Raw genomic sequence first — 20,191 nt, 5'->3', positions numbered from 1 at the left:
TTCCTGCTGTACTGGAGAAGGTTCCACCTGTTCAGACGGCTCAGATTGTTGAGCTGGGGCTTCCGGTTTGCCTGGAGAAGTTTCCACCTCCTCAGAGGGCCCTGGAAGTTGAGCTGGGCCTTCTTGCTGGCCTGGAGAAGGTTCACCCTCATAAGCGAACTCTGGACGCTGAGCTGGGACCTCCTGCTCTGTTGAAGTTCCAGCACTAGTGGCTTCTGGAGTTACGGTAAGCTGTAGATCTACAGGTTTGAGTGTGACATTGGGAAAGTTTGAAAAATGAGCTTCATCCAGATCACCACAAGATTCCCTGGAGGTTGATGTGCAGCCTCCCTTTCAGGCTCTGGAGGCTGAGCTGGGACCTCCGGCTGGAATGGAGGAGGTTCAGCCTCCTCATGTGCCTCTGAGGGTTGTGCTGGGTCATATGGCTGGACTGGAGGAAGTTCAGCCTCCTCAGGGTCCTCTGAGGGCTGTGCTGGGGCCTCCAGCTGGCCTGCAGGAAGTTCAGCCCCCTCAAGGGTGTCTGAGGACTGGGCTGGGTTCTCCTGCTGGGCTGGAGATGGTTCTACTTTTTCAGTGGGCTCTGGATGCTCAGCTGGGGCTTCCTGTTGGGTTTGAGATTGTTCTAGCTCCTCAGCAGGCTCTAGATGCTGAGTTTGGATTTCCCACTCATGTGGGGAAAGGTCGGCCTCCTCAGGGGACTCTGAAAGCTCATCTAAGTTCTCTAGTAAGTCCAGAGGTAGGCCGTCTGGAGGATAAAATATGTCCAGACTTGGATCTAGAAGATCAGACTCATAGGATTGATCTTCAAGAGTTTTTGCTAATTGATCTGAATTTCCAATCTTAGCAAGCTGACGATGGTGAGCTAGATCTTTCTTCAGGTTTGAGGGTGAAGCAATAAACTTAGCTGATTTTGAACTCTGACTGTCCTCTAAAGGCGGAACAAGTATTTCAAATGACTGGTTATCTTCAGCCTGATTCAAAGCTGCAGTGTGACTCCTACTTTTGAGTTGAGGAGGCATAGCTAGGGCCTGATTCTGAATCCAATCGAGTGTTGGATCTGCCTCCAGGAGCTTTTGATGCCGACTTAGGTTATCATTCAGATCCAGACCTGGAAGAGCAAACTGATCAGGCCCTGCAGGCAGCTCTGTGTCCAAGTGTCGAACCAAAGTTTCCGTGAACTGCTGAGGTCGGGCCAAAATGGGGGCGGGAGCCGAGGATCCCAAGTAGTCAAATCCTCCTGGCTCAGGTTGGGGTGTAAGCACACGGGGTGGTTCAGCAGAGACACTGGAGAAGGGAGTAGACCCGGGCTCAGTGGGACCCCCCCTCCGCGAGTTGTTGGTGTCTATTTGCTGCAGGCTGCATTTTCTCTCCCGCTGGGTGGCTCTCCTTACAGGCGCACTCCTTGTGCGTGGGGCTCCCCTACGTGGGGGACACCCCTGTGTGGCAGGGCCCTCCATGTGCGCATCAGCACTGCGCATGGGCCAGCTCCACACAGGTCAAGGAGGCCCGGGGTTTGAACCGCGGACCTCGCATGTGGTAGACGGATGCTCTAAGCGCTGGGCCAAGTCCGTTTCCCTCATTTGATTATTAATCCCCTCTATGGGCTACCACTAATTACTGATGACTCCAAAATTTCTGTAGGAATGATTTTGGGAGATGGGCAGTTGAGTCTGGGAGAGAGCATAGCATTTTACATTGGCAAAGGAAAACTTCCCCAATCCCACCTTTGCTTAACACAGCCATTAATCTAGAAAAGGTTAACCCCACTTTACAGAGGTCTACCTTCCATATGCATAGGGAGAAGACACTTAGGATGATAAAATCAGCAAATACTTTTTAAAAAAATACTACCACTGATGTGGGCTATGGGTGACCCGGCCTGCAGGTCAAACGAACTGGCACCTGAAAGAGGGACAAGAGGCAAGAAAAACGGAGACAAGACAGGATTCTGATCAAGTCTCCGTTTATTGAGGGTAGAAGCATCAGAATATATACTAAGGGGAGGGTATTAGCCGGGGGTGAGAGGCTGATGAAGCGGCTCTTCCATATAAAGCAATAAAATGCTGTTACAGCACTTGCTACAGGTTGCTGGTCTTCAATGCTGGTCATGGCTTCAACATCTTGTTGCGCAGGCATGACACTTTTTGCCTGGGAAACTGGGGAAAGGGGAAGAAGAAGGCAGAAGCACAGGGGTGTAGGCGTACTTATGAAAACCGCCATGTTGCTGGAGACTGCAAATGCACGTAGCTCCGGGCGGCTCCCCACAGGTCCCCCTTCTTTATAATATTTTATGAAGCACCCTGAGTTCGGAGGCCCATTTGGACTCCCTGAGTCTGCCAGGATTCAGGTTTAAGGATGGTGAGATTTAAAGGGTTACATTGACCACGTGGACAGTTAGCCGGGGCCATACCCTTGGTGAGGATAGCTGTCTGTTTAGCTATGTCTGTGATCCAGGTGGCCCAGGTGACACAAGACTAATAGGGCAGTAGTATGCACCTATGTATTTGCACCAAAAGCTCCCCCCTTGGGCTACACTTCCCATTTCTGGAGCACACATGTACTTATTGCTATGAGTATACATTTGCTCCCAGCTGAGCCCTCCACAATCTGTGTTCCATGGTATCCCAGAGTCTATAACCTGACATGCGTCAAATAGGAGGGACACTCGTTGGTTCTGGCTCATGACTGGGGTGGAGGAAAGTAGATTCCCATTTTGATTAAGCACTCTTATTTCCTATTTACGTGAGACTGTTGGAGGTCTAGGGTCATAGCAGGTTATTTGGCCAGATGCATTACAGACACTATAGGAGGTTTCCTGAAACTGACAGGTGGTTCCTTGGCCCTTGCAGGTGTAATGACTATGATATATTAATGTGGTGTTGACATGGGCCCCTGTACGTACCTTTTGAATACATGGCTCACATTCTGTGGTGTCGACCTGGGAACAGGTTAGGGCTAGAAGCAGGAAAACTAGGCAAAGGGGCATTGCAACAGATTAAACTGGATTCTTAATCTTTGGCTGTGCGTAGATTAATCAGCTTCCAGGATGTGACTGGAGCAGGGCTTGGTGTTCCCTCCTCAATCTTCAGCCATGCGTGGACTAGTCAGCTTCCGGGGTGTGACTGGAGCAGGGCTTGGTGTTCCCCTTTTTTGCAAGATGAGTTTGGTTGGGCTGTGGGTATCTGAAATACAGGTCCAGGACTCTGGGGCAGCTTGCTTGACTTGGCTATGGTGTACCCATGGGATGATTTTAGCTACTTTAACTGCAGTGGGGGTGGATAAAATGACAAGATAGGGCCCTCGCCATTGAGGGGTTAGTGGAGCTGACTTCCAGTCCTTGACCCAAACTGCATCTCCTGGCTTGTACGGGTGTACAGAGCTGCTTAAGCTAATGGGGGCCCTTTCTTGGACCCAGTGATGCAGGTTATGTAGGGTTTTTCCTAAACTTATCATCTGCTGAGCTATTGATAAGTTTCCTCTTTCTCTGAGATCCCCCTCTATATTTCTGATTAAGGGAGGAGGCCTCCCAAAGAGGATTTCATAAGGCATTAGGCTTAGTTTTCGGCTTGGGCTGGCTCGAATTTGTAGGAGAGCACTTGGACTTACCTGCACCCATGTTAGCCCAGTTTCTTGGCAAATCTTGGCAATATAAGTCTTTATTGTATGGTTCATTTGCTCTACCTTTCCTGAGCTCTGAGGATGGTAAGCGGTGTGCAGTTTCCATTGGATGCGCAGTGCCTTTGCAATCTTTTGAGTGATTTCAGAGACCAAGGCAGGTCCATTGTTAGAGCCAATTGAAAGCGGTAGCCCATAGCGAGGGATGATTTCCCTGAGGAGAACCTTGGCTACTTCTTCAGCTTTTTCTGTTCGAGTGGGAAAGGCCTCTCCCCAGCCAGAAAACATGCAAACAAGGACTAGGATATATTTATAGCCTCCAGATTGTGGCATTTCAGTGAAATCAACTACTAGATCTTTGAGGGGCATATTACCAATTCTCTGGACCCCTGGGGCTGTTGTGGGCCCCTGGTGAGGGTTATTCTTTGCACATGTCACACACTGTTGGCATACAGCATGGGTGATAGTGACTAGCCTTGGAATGTAAAAGAATCTTTCTAACACTTCTTTAAAATGGGTTTTTCCCAAGTGTGTGTTCTCATGGTAGTCTTGAACTACAGTTGCTGCTAATATTTGTGGCACAATTATTCTGTGATCAGGCAATGTCCACCATCCATTTTCCCCTTGTGTCCCGCCCTCAGAGAGTATCCACTCTCTCTCAGCTTGAGTATATTGTGGCTCTCGGTGACTCAAAGGCTGCGGGGGGAGAGCAGGCAGTGTATACTGGATGTTCTGATAATTAAGGGGTTGAGGAATGAGAGCAGCAGCCAGGTTTTCAGATAGGGATCCCTCCCGCGCCACTCTTTTTGCTTCAGCGTCTGCCCTCCGATTTCCCTGGGCAACAGGGCTGTGGCTTGTCTGGTGTCCCTTACAGTGCATTACAGCTACTTTGGCAGGCTTCCAAACTGCATCTAGTAGCTCCAGAATCTGTGTGCCATATTTAATGCTCTTCCCTCCCGAGTTAATGAGTCCCTTTTGTTTATATAAGGCTCCATGCGCATGCAGGGTAAGAAAGGCATATTTGGAGTCTGTGTAGATGTTAACTTTGGCTCCGGCTGCAATTTGCAAGGCTCGGGTGAGGGCAATGTGTTCAGCTTTCTATGCTGATGTGTTATTTGGGAGGCGCTGCGCCTCTACTGTGGTCTCAGATGTTACTACAGCATATCCTGCTCGCTGATTGCAGCCCCGCATAAAGCTACTCCCATCTGTAAAAAAACTCCATGTCAGGATTTGACAATGGCTCGTCTTGGAGGTTTGGCCAGCTGGAATATACTTCTTGCAATGTTTCCAGGCAGTTATGGGCTGGAACCCCTGGCTCTACGGGTAGCAGGGTGGCTAGATTTAGGGTTTTTACAAGTTCTAGCTGGATGGATGGATTTTCACATAATAGGGTCTGATATTTAACCAGGTGGCTGTTAGTAAGCCAATGTGTTTCTTTGCCTTCTAAGATTGTGACTACTGCATGTGGAACCCAGACAATAATAGGCTGTCCAAGAGTTAATTTTATAGCTTCTACTGTAAGCATGGCTGCAGCTGCTACAGCTTGTAAACATGAGGGCTATTCCTGGGCTACAGTGTCCAGTTGTTTGGATAGATACGCTACAGGTCTTTGCCAGGAACCGAGGTATTGAGTGAGTACTCCTACTGCTATGCTTTGGCGGTTGTGAACATAGAGGTAGAACGGCTTACTGAGGTTTGGAAGTCCGAGACTCGGTGCTTCTATTAGAGCTTGTTTGAGAGCAGTGAAAGCATTTTTCTGTGGGCTTTCCCAGAGCAGGGGATTTCTATCTCCCCCCTTTGTGGCTTCATATAGAGGGCGCGTGAGGACCCCAAAATTGGGGATTCAATTGCGGCAGAATTCAGCTGCCCCAAGGAACTCTTGCAGCTTCCGGTGAGTGTTGGGCTCAGGCAGACTACAGATTGCTTTCTTTCTTTCAAGTCCCAATTCACGGCGCCCCTGTGTTATTTTGTAACCTAGATATTTGACCTGAGGTAGGCAGATTTGGGCCTTTTTCTTAGACACTCGATAGCCCTTTTGCTGTAGAGTTCAAGCTGCAGGACAGCTGGGATGAACTGGCTGTATCCAGGCTGAGGGTGGAGGCAGTGAGCTTCCTGTTTCGCCTGATCTTATGACCCGAGTGCTGGACTTCGATGTCCTCTGAGCCTGAGGAATGGGAAATTGAATCCACAGACTCCTTCCGCTGTAGTTCTGTACCAGAGGTAGTAAGAGGGTCTAGCTCAGAGAGTGGGCAAAGCCCAGAGAGGGCCAATGGGGTCAATGTCCATTTGTTTAAGATGGCGGACTTGTAGGAGAGTTCGAAGGACAAGAATGTTAGCCTCTGCAGGAAGCTAAGGAGAAACTTGCCCTCCTCTGCATCTCGAAGCAGGGCTGTGGGCTGATAGTATTCGCACAGCCAGGCCTGCTCCTGAAGGAGCAGTTTCAGGTAGCATTCCATCAGGCCATCATTGAGGACCAGCCGGAGCCAGGCTCGACAGCGTCCCACATCTGTATTGACAAAGATCAGGTGCTCCAATTCTGAGATGACATGTCTGGGAAGGCGGAGAACAGATTTGTTTCAAGAAACTATCACAAATCCTTGATATGTCTTCTCTTCTCTTTTCTCTTCTTTTAAAGATAATTAGATTGCATAAATGCTACATAAAAATGTAAGGGATTCAGTGTGGGACATGACACCCCGGGATGAGCCTCCCTGGCAACGAGGGACCACTATCAACTACCAACTGATGATGCAACTGGAAAAGGACCTTATATGGAAGGTTCAATGCGGATCAGCAGAATATCCATGTCTACATAAAATAACATGACTTTAAAATGCTGTTTGACCTAAAGTAAGGGGGAAATGGAAAGGAGAAATGAGTTTATATGGCTACGAGTTTCTAAAAAAGAGTCTGGAGGCTGGCAGAAGGATTGCCCTCATGCACAACTGAGCAGAGTCAGAGAGACAGATAAAGCAGATACAACCCCCAGATATTGGTTCCTTTGAAGGCTAAAGAGACCCATGGGAGTTATGGTCATGGCCGATGGGGTTAACTACCAGGGCAGATGGCCCTCTTTGGAAATGGTGTTTATGTGTGATGAATCTGGACTCAGATGGGATCTCCCTTCATAAGACTTTCATGCTAATGTGCTGGAGGTGCAGTTAATGTTGGGGTTTAAGATATATTTAGGGGATTTGAATCTCTGGACTGACAATGTGATAGCCAGGTCCTGAGCCTCAACAGACTCCAGCACCTACAATCTGATTTATTGGACTTACCACACTCAGCTAAGATGGAGTTGAAGAAGGACAACCACCACACCATAGAGCCTAGAGTGATTACAACTGAAAATGGGAGGATTGCATCCAGCATCCATGTGGAATCTGAGCCTCCTCTTTACATAGAGGTGCAATGGACACAACCAATCCAATGTCCACATAGAAGAGGTGGCATTGGATTGGGAAAAGTAGACATGATGGACGATGGGTATAGGGAAAGGCAGGAAGAGATGAGAGGTAGAGGCGTCTTTGGGACATGGAGCTGCCCTGGATGGTGCTTCAGAGGTAATCACCGGACATTGTAAATCCTCACAGGGCCCACTGGATGGAATGGAGGAGAGTATGGGCCATGATGTGGACCATTGTCTATGAGGTGCAGAGGTGCCCAAAGATGTACTTACCAAATCCAATGGATGTGTCATGATGATGGGAACGAGTGTTGTTGGGGGGGGGGAGAGGGGGGGTGGGGGGTGGGGTTGAATGGGACCTCACATATATATTTTTAATGTAATATTATTACAAAGTCAATAAAAAAAAATGTAAGGGATTCCCATATGCCCCACTCCCTACCCCTCCCACTCTTTCCCACGTTAACAACATCCTTCATTAGTGTGGTATATTTGTTACAATTGATGAACACATATTGGAGCATTGCCACTAAGTATGTGGATTATAGTTTACATTATAGTTTAAACCCTCTCCCACCCAGTTTTGTAAGTTATGACAAGATATAAAATGGCCTATATCCATCACTGCAACATCATTCAGGACAATTCCAATGGTTGAAAATGCCACCATATTACACCTATTTTTTAAAAAAATACTTAGGTTACATAAATGTTACTGACATGTCTCTTAACCACTGACTAGCAAGAACCAATAATAAAGATGGCAAATATATACAAGCATGAAAAAATTCCTGGGTAATAGTGTTTCAAGGAGAATTTAGAAATAGCTAAGCCAAAACCCCCAATTTTTTGAGGTTGGTATTATGAAGGATAAATACCATGTTCATTATAATTACATCATGGACCCCTGACATCCATATGTTCACCTAAGACCTGCTTGATGAGCACCTAAGTACAAGGTCCTTGGAGGTATGAAGATACAGTGTAAAGACATGGTCCCTGCCCTAACTCCAAGAAACTGCCATTCAAGGGCACATGTTAGGTGACTTTTACTGTTGGTGGATCTGGGGCAGGGGGTAGAGGGAATCAGTTCAGGATTGGAGTATGAAAATGTCATAGAAAAGGCAGCATATGAGATGGGCCCTGGGGTTTTCCAAGAGGCAAGATGTAAGGTACAAGGGACAGACAGAAAAAGCATAAAGTGTAAGGAAACAACAGACAATTGCTGAGCAGTCCAATTACAACATGTGGAGGGAGAGCAGGTGATTTGGTTGCAAAGTCAGGTAAGAAGGTCTTGAGTAGCAAACCAATAAGGCCAAGTGGGCAATGGTCTCTATAACCAGCTGTGCATCAGAATCACCTGGACAACCTGATCAGATTCTGGGACCCTCAAACCCAACCTAGTAATTCAGACACTTGAGGGGGCTGGCAGCAGCTGTGGGGGCTGGCCTTTGGAAGCCTGGTACATGATTCTGTGCAGGAAAGTGACTTAACCCCAACCACGCAGACTTCAGTGTAGATTTTTCAGACTAAGATTAGACCTTAAGGCTACTAAACTCAGTTCTTGAATGCCTTGGGCTGAAGGAAATGCCCTCCTCTGAACTGTCATGGTCCCTTGTACATGCCTCCTCCATGGAGAACAGACCACACTCTACTGGACTCAGTGACTGAGCTCCCATTAAGCTCAGTAGGTATTGACTGGCTGACTGACCTAAGGAAAGACAGAACAGAATGAGATAAGGGGACACTTAGAAAGCCACTGTCAGCCAATAGAAAGGTAAGAACCTGAGATAGGACAGTGGCAGTAGACATGAAAAGGAAGATCAGAGTCTGACATGGAACCTTCAGGCTGAAAGTGGCATTTAATAATAGCCCTTGGAGACACAGTGCCAGATACTTGCTCAAAGGCCCAGGCAATTAGGGGCAAGGCCAAAAGACAAATGTCTCAACAGTGAATATTCAGATATTCTATCTGGATTCTACTCTTTTGAAAAATCCCATCCCTAGTCATAAAAATAATATTTAGCACACAGACTTTTAAACATCCTAAGACAGGGCTGGTAAATGTTTTCTGTAAAGGGCTGGATAGTAAATATTTTAGGCTTTGCAGGCCATACAATCAACTACTCAATTCTGCCATGATGGGGTAAAAGCAGACACAGACAATATCTATGTGAATGGGCGTGGCTATATTCTGATAAAACTTTATTTACAAAAACAGACGGTAGGCCAGATTTGGCACACAGGCTCTGGTTGCCAATTGCCTGTCTAAAACAATATTTCCCAACCTTTTTCACATTGTGACAAACAGAAAATATTTGTATGCCAGCCTGAAGTAAACAGAAGAGGCTGTTCCATCTAGAGGTAACCAGGCCCAGGGGCTTGAATCAGCCCCAGGTCACTGCTTGAAGGCTGAGGGGTTCAATATCTAATTATGCTCTGGCTGGGAAGCTGGATCTAAGAATACACCCTTATACAGGACACTGTCTACCCCCTACCTCTATGGCATCTTGGCTCGTTTCTCTCAATGTTGATCAGAAGCGCTAAGTGTCCCACATTCTGAAACCCCTCTAGCTGATCTTACTTGTGCGTGATGGCTTTCAGGAGGGGCCAGAAGACAGGCTGAGGAAGAGGCTTCTGGTGGGTAGTTTTCTTCCTCTTTCCTCCAGCCTCAGCATGGATGTACTTAGCGTGCAAGCCATGGATAAACATGGCCTCCAGGGCGCTGCACATGATGTTGGCATCTCCATATTCACTGGTGACCGCTGTGTCCAAGGACACATACTGCTTTTGCAATGCCTTCACTGATCCCACCAGCTTCTTCTTGATGACCTAGGCAATGCCAAATATAAGAAAGTCCTTTAGGAAAAAATCCTATGGAGACCCCCTGGAATTAACTCTTGCTTGTTGGGAAATACATTCACAGCCATAGGAGTACATACATGAATGTATGTATCTATATATTCCTTCTACAAAAATAGCATATATTAATTCTAGAGACTAAAGATAAAAGCATAGAGAAGAAAATGAAAATCACACACATCACCCAGAGATAACTACTGCTACTATTTTTTTTGCATATCCTTCATTATGTATCTTTTTGTTTTTTAAATGGAATTTCAGTCAACTTATGGCCATATGCATCTCATGTTTAAATAGTGGCACTATCATAGTGACTAGGCTTTGGGACAGATATGAGAGCTTCGTATATCTATCTAGGACAGAGGTGGGGCTTTCCACCTTACTGATGTGATCAAGGTTTCCTCAGAGAATCAATGAGCTAATCAATGCAGAGCATCAAGAACACTACCCTAGAACAATTAAGATATCAAGAAAACAAAAGCCATGTCTACATTAAGAAAGATCCCAGACCTGGGAGTCAGAGGCCTAGATTCAGTCCCAGCTTTGTCAGTAACCCGCTGGGTTACCTCAGACTTTCACTTAAACTCTCAGAGTCTCAGTTTCCTCATTTGATAGCTACTAAAATAATCAAATATTTAGAAATAAACTTAACCAAGGATATAAAGGACCTGTATTCAGAAAACTGGAAAACATTGCTAAAAGAAAGTGAAGAAGACTTAAATAAATGGAAGAACATTTCATGTTCATGGATTGGAAAACTATATATCGTTAAGATGTCAGTTCTACCCAAACTGATTTACAGATTCAATGCAATCCCAATAAAAATCCCAACAGCCTTTTTTGCATAAGTGGAAAAACCAATGATCAAATTTGTTTGAAACGGTAAGGGGCCCCAAATAGCCACAAAGGTCTTAAACAAAGAAGAAAAAGTTGGAGGACTCTCACTTCCTGACTTTAAAGCATATTACTTAGTTACAGTGGTCAAAACAGCATGGTACTGGCATAAAGACAGACACATTGACCAATAGAACTGAATGGAGAACTCAGAAATAGACCCTCATATCTACAGTAAATTTCCTCATTTGTTAAATGGAAATAGTTTCTGATCTACAGTAGTTGGGAAGGGGTGGGGATTGCGCCTTGAGGGCAACACTAGTTTTTCATTCTTTGTGTCCTCAACACTTAGCATTATGCCTGGCTCAATAAATCTTTGTTAAATGATGGTAAAATATACATAAAATCCTTTGAAAATACAGAGTAAAAAACTGTACTCTGCTGTAATTATAAGTATGTCAGAGTTATAAAAGCCTTTGGAAAAGGACTAGAAAGGATTGCTCAAAATGTGGTTGATTTGTTAGGTGATAGGATTATGGATAAATATTTTATCCTTTTATTTTGATTTTAGTAGAAGCAGTAAATGCTAATGTCCTTTGAAAAGTTAAATGGTCTTTTATAAGTTTTAGTGAGATATAATTCACATATCATAAAATTCACCCACTTAAAGTGTGTAATTCTGTGGTTTTCAGTATATTCACAGAATTGTGCAATCATCATGACAAAGTTTGGAATATTTTCATCACTCCAGAAAGAAACCCCTTATCCATTAGCAGTCACTCCTTATTCCCTCCTCCTCTCAGCCTCTAACACCACTAATCTACTTTCTGTTTCAATGGATTTGCCTGATATAGACATTTCATGTCAATGGAATCATCCAACATGTGACCATTTGAGTCTGGCTTTTTTCACTTAGCATGACATTTGCAAGGTTCATGCACTTTGTAGCATGTATCAGAACTTCATTTCTTTTTAGGACTGAATAATATTCTGTTGAATATTACCCATTCAGTTGATGGTCTTTTCGGCTATTATGAATAATTCTGCTATGAACATTTGTGTACAAGTTTTTGTGTGGAATATATCCTGCCATAACCCATTGAATGTACTAGGGGAGAGTGTGAACTACAGGGTAAACTATTATTCATGTGGTGCAGCAGTGCTACAGAATTTGTTCCCTGAGTGCAATGAGTGTGCCACAATGATGGGGGAGGTTATTGGTGTGGGAGGAGTGGTGGGGGGTTGGGGGGTATATGGGAACCTCTTATATTTTTTGTGATGTATATATCTTTAAAAAAATACAATTTACAAAAATGATGGGGGTGAGGGTTGGGGAGTGGGTTATACCGGGAACCTCTTATTTTTTTATTTTTTTTTTTTTTTAAGATTTATTTATTTTATTTAATTTCCCCCCCTCCCCTGGTTGTCTGTTCTTGGTGTCTATTTGTTGCGTCTTGTTTCTTTGTCTGCTTTTGTTTCTTTGTCCGCTTCTATTGTCGTCAGCGGCACAGGAAGTGTGGGCGGTACCATTCCTGGGCAGGCTGCACTTTCTTTTCACGCTGGGCGGCTTTCCTCACGGGCACACTCCTTGCGCGTGGGGGCTCCCCCACGCGGGGGACACCCTTGCGTGGCACGGCACTCCTTGCGCGCATCAGCACTGCGCATGGCCAGCTCCACACGGGTCAAGGAGGCCCGGGGTTTGAACCGCGGACCTCCCATATGGTAGACGGACGCCCTAACCACTGGGCCAAAGTCCGTTTCCCCTCTTATGTTTTTTAATGTAACATTCTTTGTGATCTATTAACATTAATTTTTAAACGTGTAAAAAAATAAAATAAAATAAAATAAATAAAAATGTAAGAATAAAAAAAAGTTTCTGTGTGGACATGTTTTAGTTCTTTGGGGTATATGTCTAGGAGTAGAACTGCTGGGTCATATGGTAACTCTACGTTTAAATTTTTGAGGAACTGTCAAATTATTTTCCAAAGTGACTACAACATTTTAACATTTCTACCAGCAATGTCTGAAGGTTCCAATTTCTCTATATCCTCAATACTTGTATTTGTCTGACTTTTTAATTATTGCCATCTTAGTGGGTCCCAAGTGGTATCTCCCCGGTTTTGATTTGCTTTTCCCTGCTCGCTAATGACGCTGAACATCTTTTCATGTGTTTATTGGCCATGTAAGATGCCTGCCCTCTTTACTTCCATAGTGCACAAAAATTACCAAAACATAAAAACTAATGCTTGGGAAATTGTTTCTAACCAAGTTATTGTATCGGCCAAACTGTGTGACCAATCATGGCCTAAAGGCAGAGGGCTGAAAGTCTAAATGGAAGTCCCTGATCTCTAGGTAGTCTATCTTAAATCCCCACTATTTTTTTTTGTAAATTGCCTTTTTTAAAAAAAGTAATTTTATTGAGATATATTCACATACCATACAATCTAAAATGAACATTCAGTGGCCTTTGTTATAATCAGAGTTGTGCATTCATCACTGCAATTAATTTTAGAGCATTTTCATTACTCCAAAAAGAAAACCACTTTCTCCTTAGCAGTCACTTCTCAATCTCTCTATCCTTCCCCTGCCATTCTTTATTCAATCACCAAGAAGATGACCGAGAAAGGGTAGGATCTCCTCAGAGCCTACTTCTGCTATAACTTTTTCTCAGTCTAAGTCCTCTCTTTTTGAATAGTGCCCAATCATTTCAAAGGCAGAAAAAGAGCTGTCTCTCTGCACCTCTTCTCCACCCTGGATCCCCCCTTGCCCACCTACCGGGATGGCAGCCCGGGGGTCCAGGCCATTCTCCACCACTGAGAGCATTTCCACTCTCACAGCAGCTCTCGCAGATATTCACATGACACCTACAAGACAGATGAGGCCAGATGAGCAAGCTCCATACTTAACTTGAGCCAGAGTCCCACCCAAAAGGCAGCAGAAGGTCGGCTGATGTTACCAAAACTGCAACTTAAAGACCTTTTGGATACTAAAGTAAAACCTGGAGAGTGGATTATAAAGAAGGACAAAGTCAGAGAGCTCAGACCTCAGGAGGCAAGAAGTCCTATGATCCATGGGTGGATGTGCCCCAAGGAGTGGGCGGTAAAGGCCCTTTACTCTACATCAAGTGCTGGCATAAAAAGCCAGAACCCTGTGGGAATAGGGAATGGGAGGAAATGAAAGGCCTATTTAGATGAGCTGAGGGTGCAGGGGAGATGCTGCAGCTAACTATCCACAGGCACCAGGGAGCAGGGGCTCAGAATTCACATTTCAGGCCCTGGTTCTGCAACAGGCCCTGTGACTCTTGCCCCAGTCCTGTGTGTCTACAGTCAAATGACTCTTGCAACTGAAATAGCTTCCAAAGGGGAGGACTCTGCTCTTACATTTCTGCCTTCCCTTCAGGTTACGAGGGTTTGCCTTGCACAGCACAGGAAGATGCATCTAAACAGGAGCAACAAAGGTTCTAACCTCCACTTTGCCACTAACCAGGTGGGTGTGCTGGGGCAGGGTATCAGACTGCCGGACAGAGACTGTGAATGTGTGCAAAGCTCCTCACACAGGGCGCTCAATAAACGAGCCTATGATCCCAGTGGATGTGGCCACCCACATACCAAATATACAAGCGCTACACAGTTAAATCTTTTCTTTTTTTCTCTACTGTTGAAGCCCTCACTTTCTCTTGCAGGTGCAAGTACTATCCTGAAAAGGAGGTAAAGTCAGGGCCCAATGTAGGACTATGGGGGAACCAGATCCCAGGTTCAAGATAAAGCCAGCTCTACCAGAGCAGCCTCATGACAGCTGGCTTCCTTGCCAGGGAAGGGCTGGTTGGTAGAGCCTCCACCTGAGTCTGAGGGGGTACTAGCTGGCCTGGTCCCACCCTAGCAACTTGAACATTCACATTTAAACAAGGTCCAGTGAACACACTGCTGAGCATCAAGGAAACACCAAAAAAAAAGGTTATTTGCAGCCCCTGATCTAAAAAATTCATGGCCCTACAGAAGTTAATAAAACCAAAGAATGATGAATAAATTGTTTCCTTTACATGTTTTGCCTCACTTAGTCATTAACCACATTAGGAGTGATAAGGCAATGGAAGCTGAGAGAGATCAAGGAACTTCCCAAGATCCCACAGCTGATAAATGGCCTGCCTCTACCCCCACCCCCAGGAGATGCCAACTCCAGCTCAAGGGAAAAGGTGCAATCATTTCAGTGAATGGGGAAAGCTTTCTGGAAGCGCGAAGTATAAGCCAGGTTCAGGTGGGCAGGGAGGAGAGCTCCTCAGCTGGGAGTCCAGGTGCAGGGGAACATCAAGGCTGGTCTGGCAGGAAAGGTTTGTAAGAAAGCAGGAGGCTATCAGGTCTGCAAGGGACAGAAGCAGGGTGGCCCTAGAACTGGATGATGCTCTGATTCAACCCCTGGCCTATGGGATGGGTAGATGGTAAACAGGACCCTGTGTCAGGACCTCCCTAAGTGAGACAGAGGGAGGCAGGATCTGCAGAGGAATGCCGCTGCAGGCCAGCTCTGGCAGGACATGACAGACCTCTAGGAAGAGCATTTGCCTTGGACGCAGCCCCTGCCTGACTGCTTCACCAGTCACCATAGTCTTTGTTCCCACCTACCTGGGGATCAGCTCACACCTGGACCTAGAGGGCAAAAAAAGGAATGTGCGCGTCAGTTAAACAAATGGCACAGACCTATCCCAGAGTCACCCCTGCCAATGTGTCTGACCCTGGAGCTTAGGTTCCTTTAAGCTGCCCAAGTGCAGTCAGGGAAACTGCCCTATAGGCAAAGCGCAGGTTCTCTGGTCACAAGACCCTGAGACTCAACACCCTCAGCAATTTCAGTGGCCTAAAGCCTCTCGCCCTCAGGCCTGCCCTTCCGGATGGAGTCCTCAAGCTCCCTTAACTGCCCTGTCCTAGCCAGTCAGGCCAGGTCCCCAAGACATGGATCTCAAAAATCTGAACAACAGCCTGTCCCATTAAGGCCTCATTAACTAATTAATTGAGAATAATGTGGTATTAATGGAGAGGGGGTGGTAGTAAGCAGGTGCCCTGGTCAAGACATCCTCTCCTAAACCAAAGTACACTGAAGATAAGAGAGGTCAGAGGAGGGCCAGACAAGTAACCGACTCCTAAAACAAACTGTCAGAAAAGCCACATAATGACAACAGCTCAGAGGAATCTAGAAGAAAGCAGTTACTTGACAATTTGCAAAAGAGGACCAAGACCTTGGGATTCAGGTTCCAATTTAGGGCATCCTTTTGTTCGTAAGAAGCCAAGGTACTCTGCCTAGTCATATCTGTTCCACAATGCCTTAGGGAGGCAGAAACCAACTCAGAGGCAGGAATCCAACAATCTAGACACAAGAAATCACTGGTGGAATGAGATGCAGCTATGGGCCTTGACTGCTGGTCAGCACGCCATCATCCACCTAAGCCACCCAGGACCCAAATCAAACAGATTATGTGACAGGGTTCAATTTCTGTCCTCAAAACTGTCTTTGGGCAGCAGACTTGGCCCAGTGGTTAGGGCGTCCGTCTACCACATGGGAGGTCCGCGGTTCAAACCCGGGCCTCCTTGACCCGTGTGGAGCTGGCCCACACACAGTGCTAGAGTGCTCTGCCACGCAGGGGTGTCCTCCACGTAGGGGAGCCCTGCACTCAAGGAGTGTGCCCCATAAGGAGAGCCGCCCAGCGTGAAAGAAAGTGCAGCCTGCCCAGAAGTTGCGCCACACACACAGAGAGCTGACACAAGATGACGCATCAAAAAGAAACACAGATTTCTGTACCGCTGACAACAGCAGAAGTGGACAAAGACGCCGCAGCAAATAGACACAGAGAACAGACAACCGGGGTGGGGGTGGTGGGGGTGGGGGAGAGAGAAATAAATAAATAAATAAATCTTTTTTTTAAAAAAACCTCTCTTTGTTGACAACAACCAAACCAAAGAAGGGTGTGGCTTCAAAGAGACCTATGCTGAAGTGAGTTAAGGGGAGAAATTAGGCAACACTACCAAATAACTCTCAAAAAGTCTACCAGGGGAAAGGTGACTTCTGCCCTTTAGAAAAACTCCAAATCATGTGATACAGAGGCTAAGTCTACCTCTACCCCTAAGTATTGATTCACCCTGGAAAGCTCTATAACATTCAGATATACACAAGCTTTTCTAATCTCATACTTTGATCTCATTTAATTCTTACAACTGTAAAATGATTAGCAGAGAAAACTAAGGCTCATTAGAAGCAGGCCTCAGATAAGGGACAGACTTCTCTGGTTTCCTCATTCCCAAGTTCTGTGCCTTTCCACCACGTCAAACAGTTTCAGGTCTTTGGCTCAAGGAGTTTCAGGCAAACTAATTACTTAAGAGAGTTTTAAGGATACTCAAAAGCTTCATTTTTATCTGCAAGCAAGTAAACCCTAAAACCAACTTGCCAATCAGATCTATAGCCCCAACCAGCTGAGCCCAGGTCCTTTCCACTGGACCTAAGTTTCAGAGCTATCATTTCTTAATTGTTCCAATACATAGTTAGGAAGGAATTATCCTTGTTGTTTTTCTTCATTATACTGTCTTGCCTTCCATATATATTCAATTTTACTTCCTCTGAAACCAAGGAAGAAAAAAAAGAGCAGAATGGCTTTTGAAACTTACATTAAAAGAAGAAATGGACAGTTGGCTTCAACGCTTTCAAATGAGTTTTCAAAACATTCAACCCATCAGTAAACAGCAACTTCTTCTCTTGTCTTTAGGGACTCCTCAGCCATTCCCAACAGCCTTCCCTCTACTGCCTGAATCAAATTGTGTACCCGGCTGTTCAGAACAGCCTGATGTTTAAGCCATTGAGCTCCAGTACTAATTGATGAGTCATGTTTTTCAGCTGGAAAAGACTGACAGTTACCAGTATGGAAAAAAAATGACAAAGTTATCTTCTGATTCAGAAAGGCAGGTGATCTTCCAGTCATGTGAGTGCTGAATGAGTAAATAGTACCTTTCTTCCACCTGAAGGAAGTTGGATTTCTGGACAAGTATCCTGTGAGAGGTGGGGAAGACTTAGTCTTTGGAGCAATTAAATACGACCTGGAGGGTTAGAAACTTCTAGAAGTTTGTGAGTCTCAGACCAAGGGCTAGTAGGCAAGGGCAGAAATGTGAAGTTGGTGAGCACTCAGTCTCTTTCTTTCCTTTCTCCTTTCTTTCATCTAATAACACCCATCTCCCCAATATTCCTGTCCTATATCCCAGAGGAGTCTATCTAGGACAAAATTCTGAATGAATACGAACTGAAACTTTGCCTGTCTCATTCGCCATTACATTTCCAGTGCCTAGAACAGTGTCTGCCATACAGTTGTGGTGGTGGTGGGGGAAACAACAACACACACAAACACAAGAACCACTTGCTGAATGAAATGATGAGCAAAATAAAAATAAGGCACAAGGCAAGTATTACTGTCTCCATTTCACAAACTGGAAAGTTAAGGTATACAACTTGTAAGTGGTGGGGTCATTATGGAGAGCTTTCCATTACACAAACTACTTACGAGGCTGAAAACCACTCAGGTATATTTCACTATAATGAAGGGCTAGTGAAGGGAAACAGCATTCAGTGCTTAAAGGAATTAGAAAATAACGATGAAATGGCAAGCAAAGGCAAGGTGTCCCCTTTGGGGCCCTTTAAGTTGCTGTATAAGGACAGCCAACCCTTCTCAAGTTAGATGACCAGAACTCAGAGGGAATGTGCACCAAAAAGACCTAGGAGACTGACTGTAAATTCTGGGCTGGGGCCTGGGTGACTCAAGAAAGTCTCTTTGCCTCAGCTACTGAGATAATTCAACTCCCTGCATTCAGAGGTAACCCAAAACAGCCAAAATTCAATGAGACAGCACCTGCAAAAGGAGGAAGTGATTCAATGGCCTCTGTACCCACTGAGGCCTCAGGCTCCCCAGGACCCACTCACCAATGCACCAATACCTTTCACAACATGAAACAGCATCTCTGGCACCCATCCTGTACCCTTTGTTCAGTGTTGGGACTGAGCAGCAAACAGCCCTGGTAGAGAGGAGCACTGGAAGAGGGTCCTTTGTAAGTGCCAGGACAATGCACATGGATATGGTTCTGTCATCATGACCAACCCCACACAGTGGAACTCCCTGAGGTTCTCCAGGGCCAAAACACCAGCCAAAATGACGTGATGGCTTCCACTGCCCCAGGCCAAGTGAGCTGGGTGAATGACCATCTGTCATCTCCCAAGTATGTGCATGATGCCTCCGTTCCAGCAGACAGGACAAGTAATTTAATATGAATGCCAGAACACAATTCCTGGGGTCAGGTACAGGGGATCAGACACCCAAGGAAAACCCCAACCCCCGAGAAAGGGAGGGAAGGAACTCTATTTCTCAACACTTATTTACCAACTAAGGCTCTGCACACCCCCAATCAGGTCGTTCAGTAGCCAGCTTCCTGGCTCTGAGCAAGCACCTGGATTCAGATGCTGAGGAGCAACCGGTGGGGTTGGCAGGGGGCTCTGCACTAAGGGCTCAAGTTAAGCAAGGGCTGGGTCAAGAGAAGAATGAGTACGAAAAGTTGGGGTGTGACAGCAGAGGTAAAAGAACACAGAAACCTTACATTTGAGAAGAATGGGTGAAGGTTGGTAGGAAATGGGAAGTAAGCGGTGGGGGCAGTTAAGCCTAGACTTAGGGACAGGGTGTCCACAGGATGATAGGAAGTGGAAAGACGACTGGAGTTTCAAGATGCAGGAAATACATGGTGGGCTAGGAAGTCAGGGGCTGAGTTTGTGAGAAGATATATATATGACCCAGGATAACTTTGGGATCAGAGTTGCCAAGAAGAAACGGATGAGCTCAACAAGGCACCTACTTTGGTGGAAGGTCTTAAACGAGAGTGGGCCCGAGGTGGGGTGTTTGGGATGAGCAGAACTCGGGGGAGGTGAGAGACTGGGATAAAAAGGCTTCCAAATCTAGGCGCTTGCTCAGAGCCAGGCAGTTAGCTACTACCTGAGGTAAGGGCTGGGGTGAGGTCAGGGGAGAAGATGGAAGAGACGACCCAGTGGTGGTCCTGCAGGTCGAAGGCTGGGGGCGGACTGCGGGGGAGTGGGCCGAAGGAGGGACTGGGTGAAGTTGGGACTGGGAAGGGGTGCGCGTTCTGAGGCCAGTCTCAAGGCAGCCAAGGGTGTGGGATCACAGAGAGGGCTGGATGCGCACCGCCCGTCTGCATCTCGGCCCCGCCGCCCCTCCGCTGCCCTCCTCGCCCCTGACCCCTGACTCACCAAGGGGGGCGGGCAGGGGGGCAGGGGCCACTCGCGGCGGCGGCAGCCCCTCAGCCTCTGGCCGGAAGCTGCGGCCTCTCGGCCACTGACAACAGGACGCAGCCCTGCGGCGCCTGACGCCATCACGCTGGCTTTGCGCTCCGGGCCCGCCCTCGGCACGCGGAGCCAATCGCGAGGTCCGGAGGAGCCGCGGGGCGGGGC

General features: G+C 46.3%; 1 protein-coding gene and 1 long non-coding RNA gene across 5 annotated transcripts in view; both read right to left on the bottom strand.

Moving 5' to 3' along the window:
* The window catches only part of LOC131275064 (uncharacterized), a 360,126-nt gene that overhangs the window by 172,183 nt on the left and 167,752 nt on the right, over positions 1-20,191 (bottom strand). The gene's annotated exons all lie outside the window — the stretch shown is intronic.
* LOC131275059 (pleckstrin homology domain-containing family M member 1-like) lies at positions 1,950-20,127 on the bottom strand. Of its 3 annotated transcripts, none has more exons than XR_009182489.2 (5): positions 19,991-20,127; positions 13,493-13,581; positions 9,606-9,853; positions 2,903-6,165; positions 1,950-2,156 (listed from the first exon to the last, which is right to left on the bottom strand). XR_009182489.2 is itself a non-coding variant. In XM_058284423.2 (5 exons), exons 3-5 carry the CDS (start codon positions 13,538-13,540, stop codon positions 5,631-5,633), a joined length of 831 nt encoding a protein of 276 aa, XP_058140406.1. In that variant the 5' UTR covers positions 13,541-13,581; positions 15,334-15,357; positions 19,991-20,116; the 3' UTR covers positions 1,950-5,630. The 3 variants fall into 3 exon arrangements, 2 of the variants coding, with proteins under 2 accessions (XP_058140406.1, XP_058140407.1); XM_058284423.2 differs by adding an exon at positions 15,334-15,357 and having other exon boundaries at positions 1,950-6,165; positions 19,991-20,116; XM_058284424.2 differs by having other exon boundaries at positions 1,950-6,165.

This window comes from Dasypus novemcinctus, chromosome 21 (assembly GCF_030445035.2).
Source record: "Dasypus novemcinctus isolate mDasNov1 chromosome 21, mDasNov1.1.hap2, whole genome shotgun sequence".
NCBI classification, from domain to species: domain Eukaryota; kingdom Metazoa; phylum Chordata; class Mammalia; order Cingulata; family Dasypodidae; genus Dasypus; species Dasypus novemcinctus.
Note: the sequence above shows the minus strand (reverse complement) of the source record. Positions and strands in the feature narration are given on the sequence as shown.

Coding starts and splice junctions, on each gene's coding strand:
- LOC131275059 (XM_058284424.2), bottom strand. CDS start 13,540: ATGCTCTCAGTGGTGGAGAATGGCCTGGACCCCCGGGCTGCCATCCCG. Junction 9,854..13,492: donor ACCCCCGGGCTGCCATCCCG/GTAGGTGGGCAA, acceptor GGCATTGCCTAG/GTCATCAAGAAGAAGCTGGT. Junction 6,166..9,605: donor CTGAAAGCCATCACGCACAA/GTAAGATCAGCT, acceptor CCGCCTTCCCAG/ACATGTCATCTCAGAATTGG.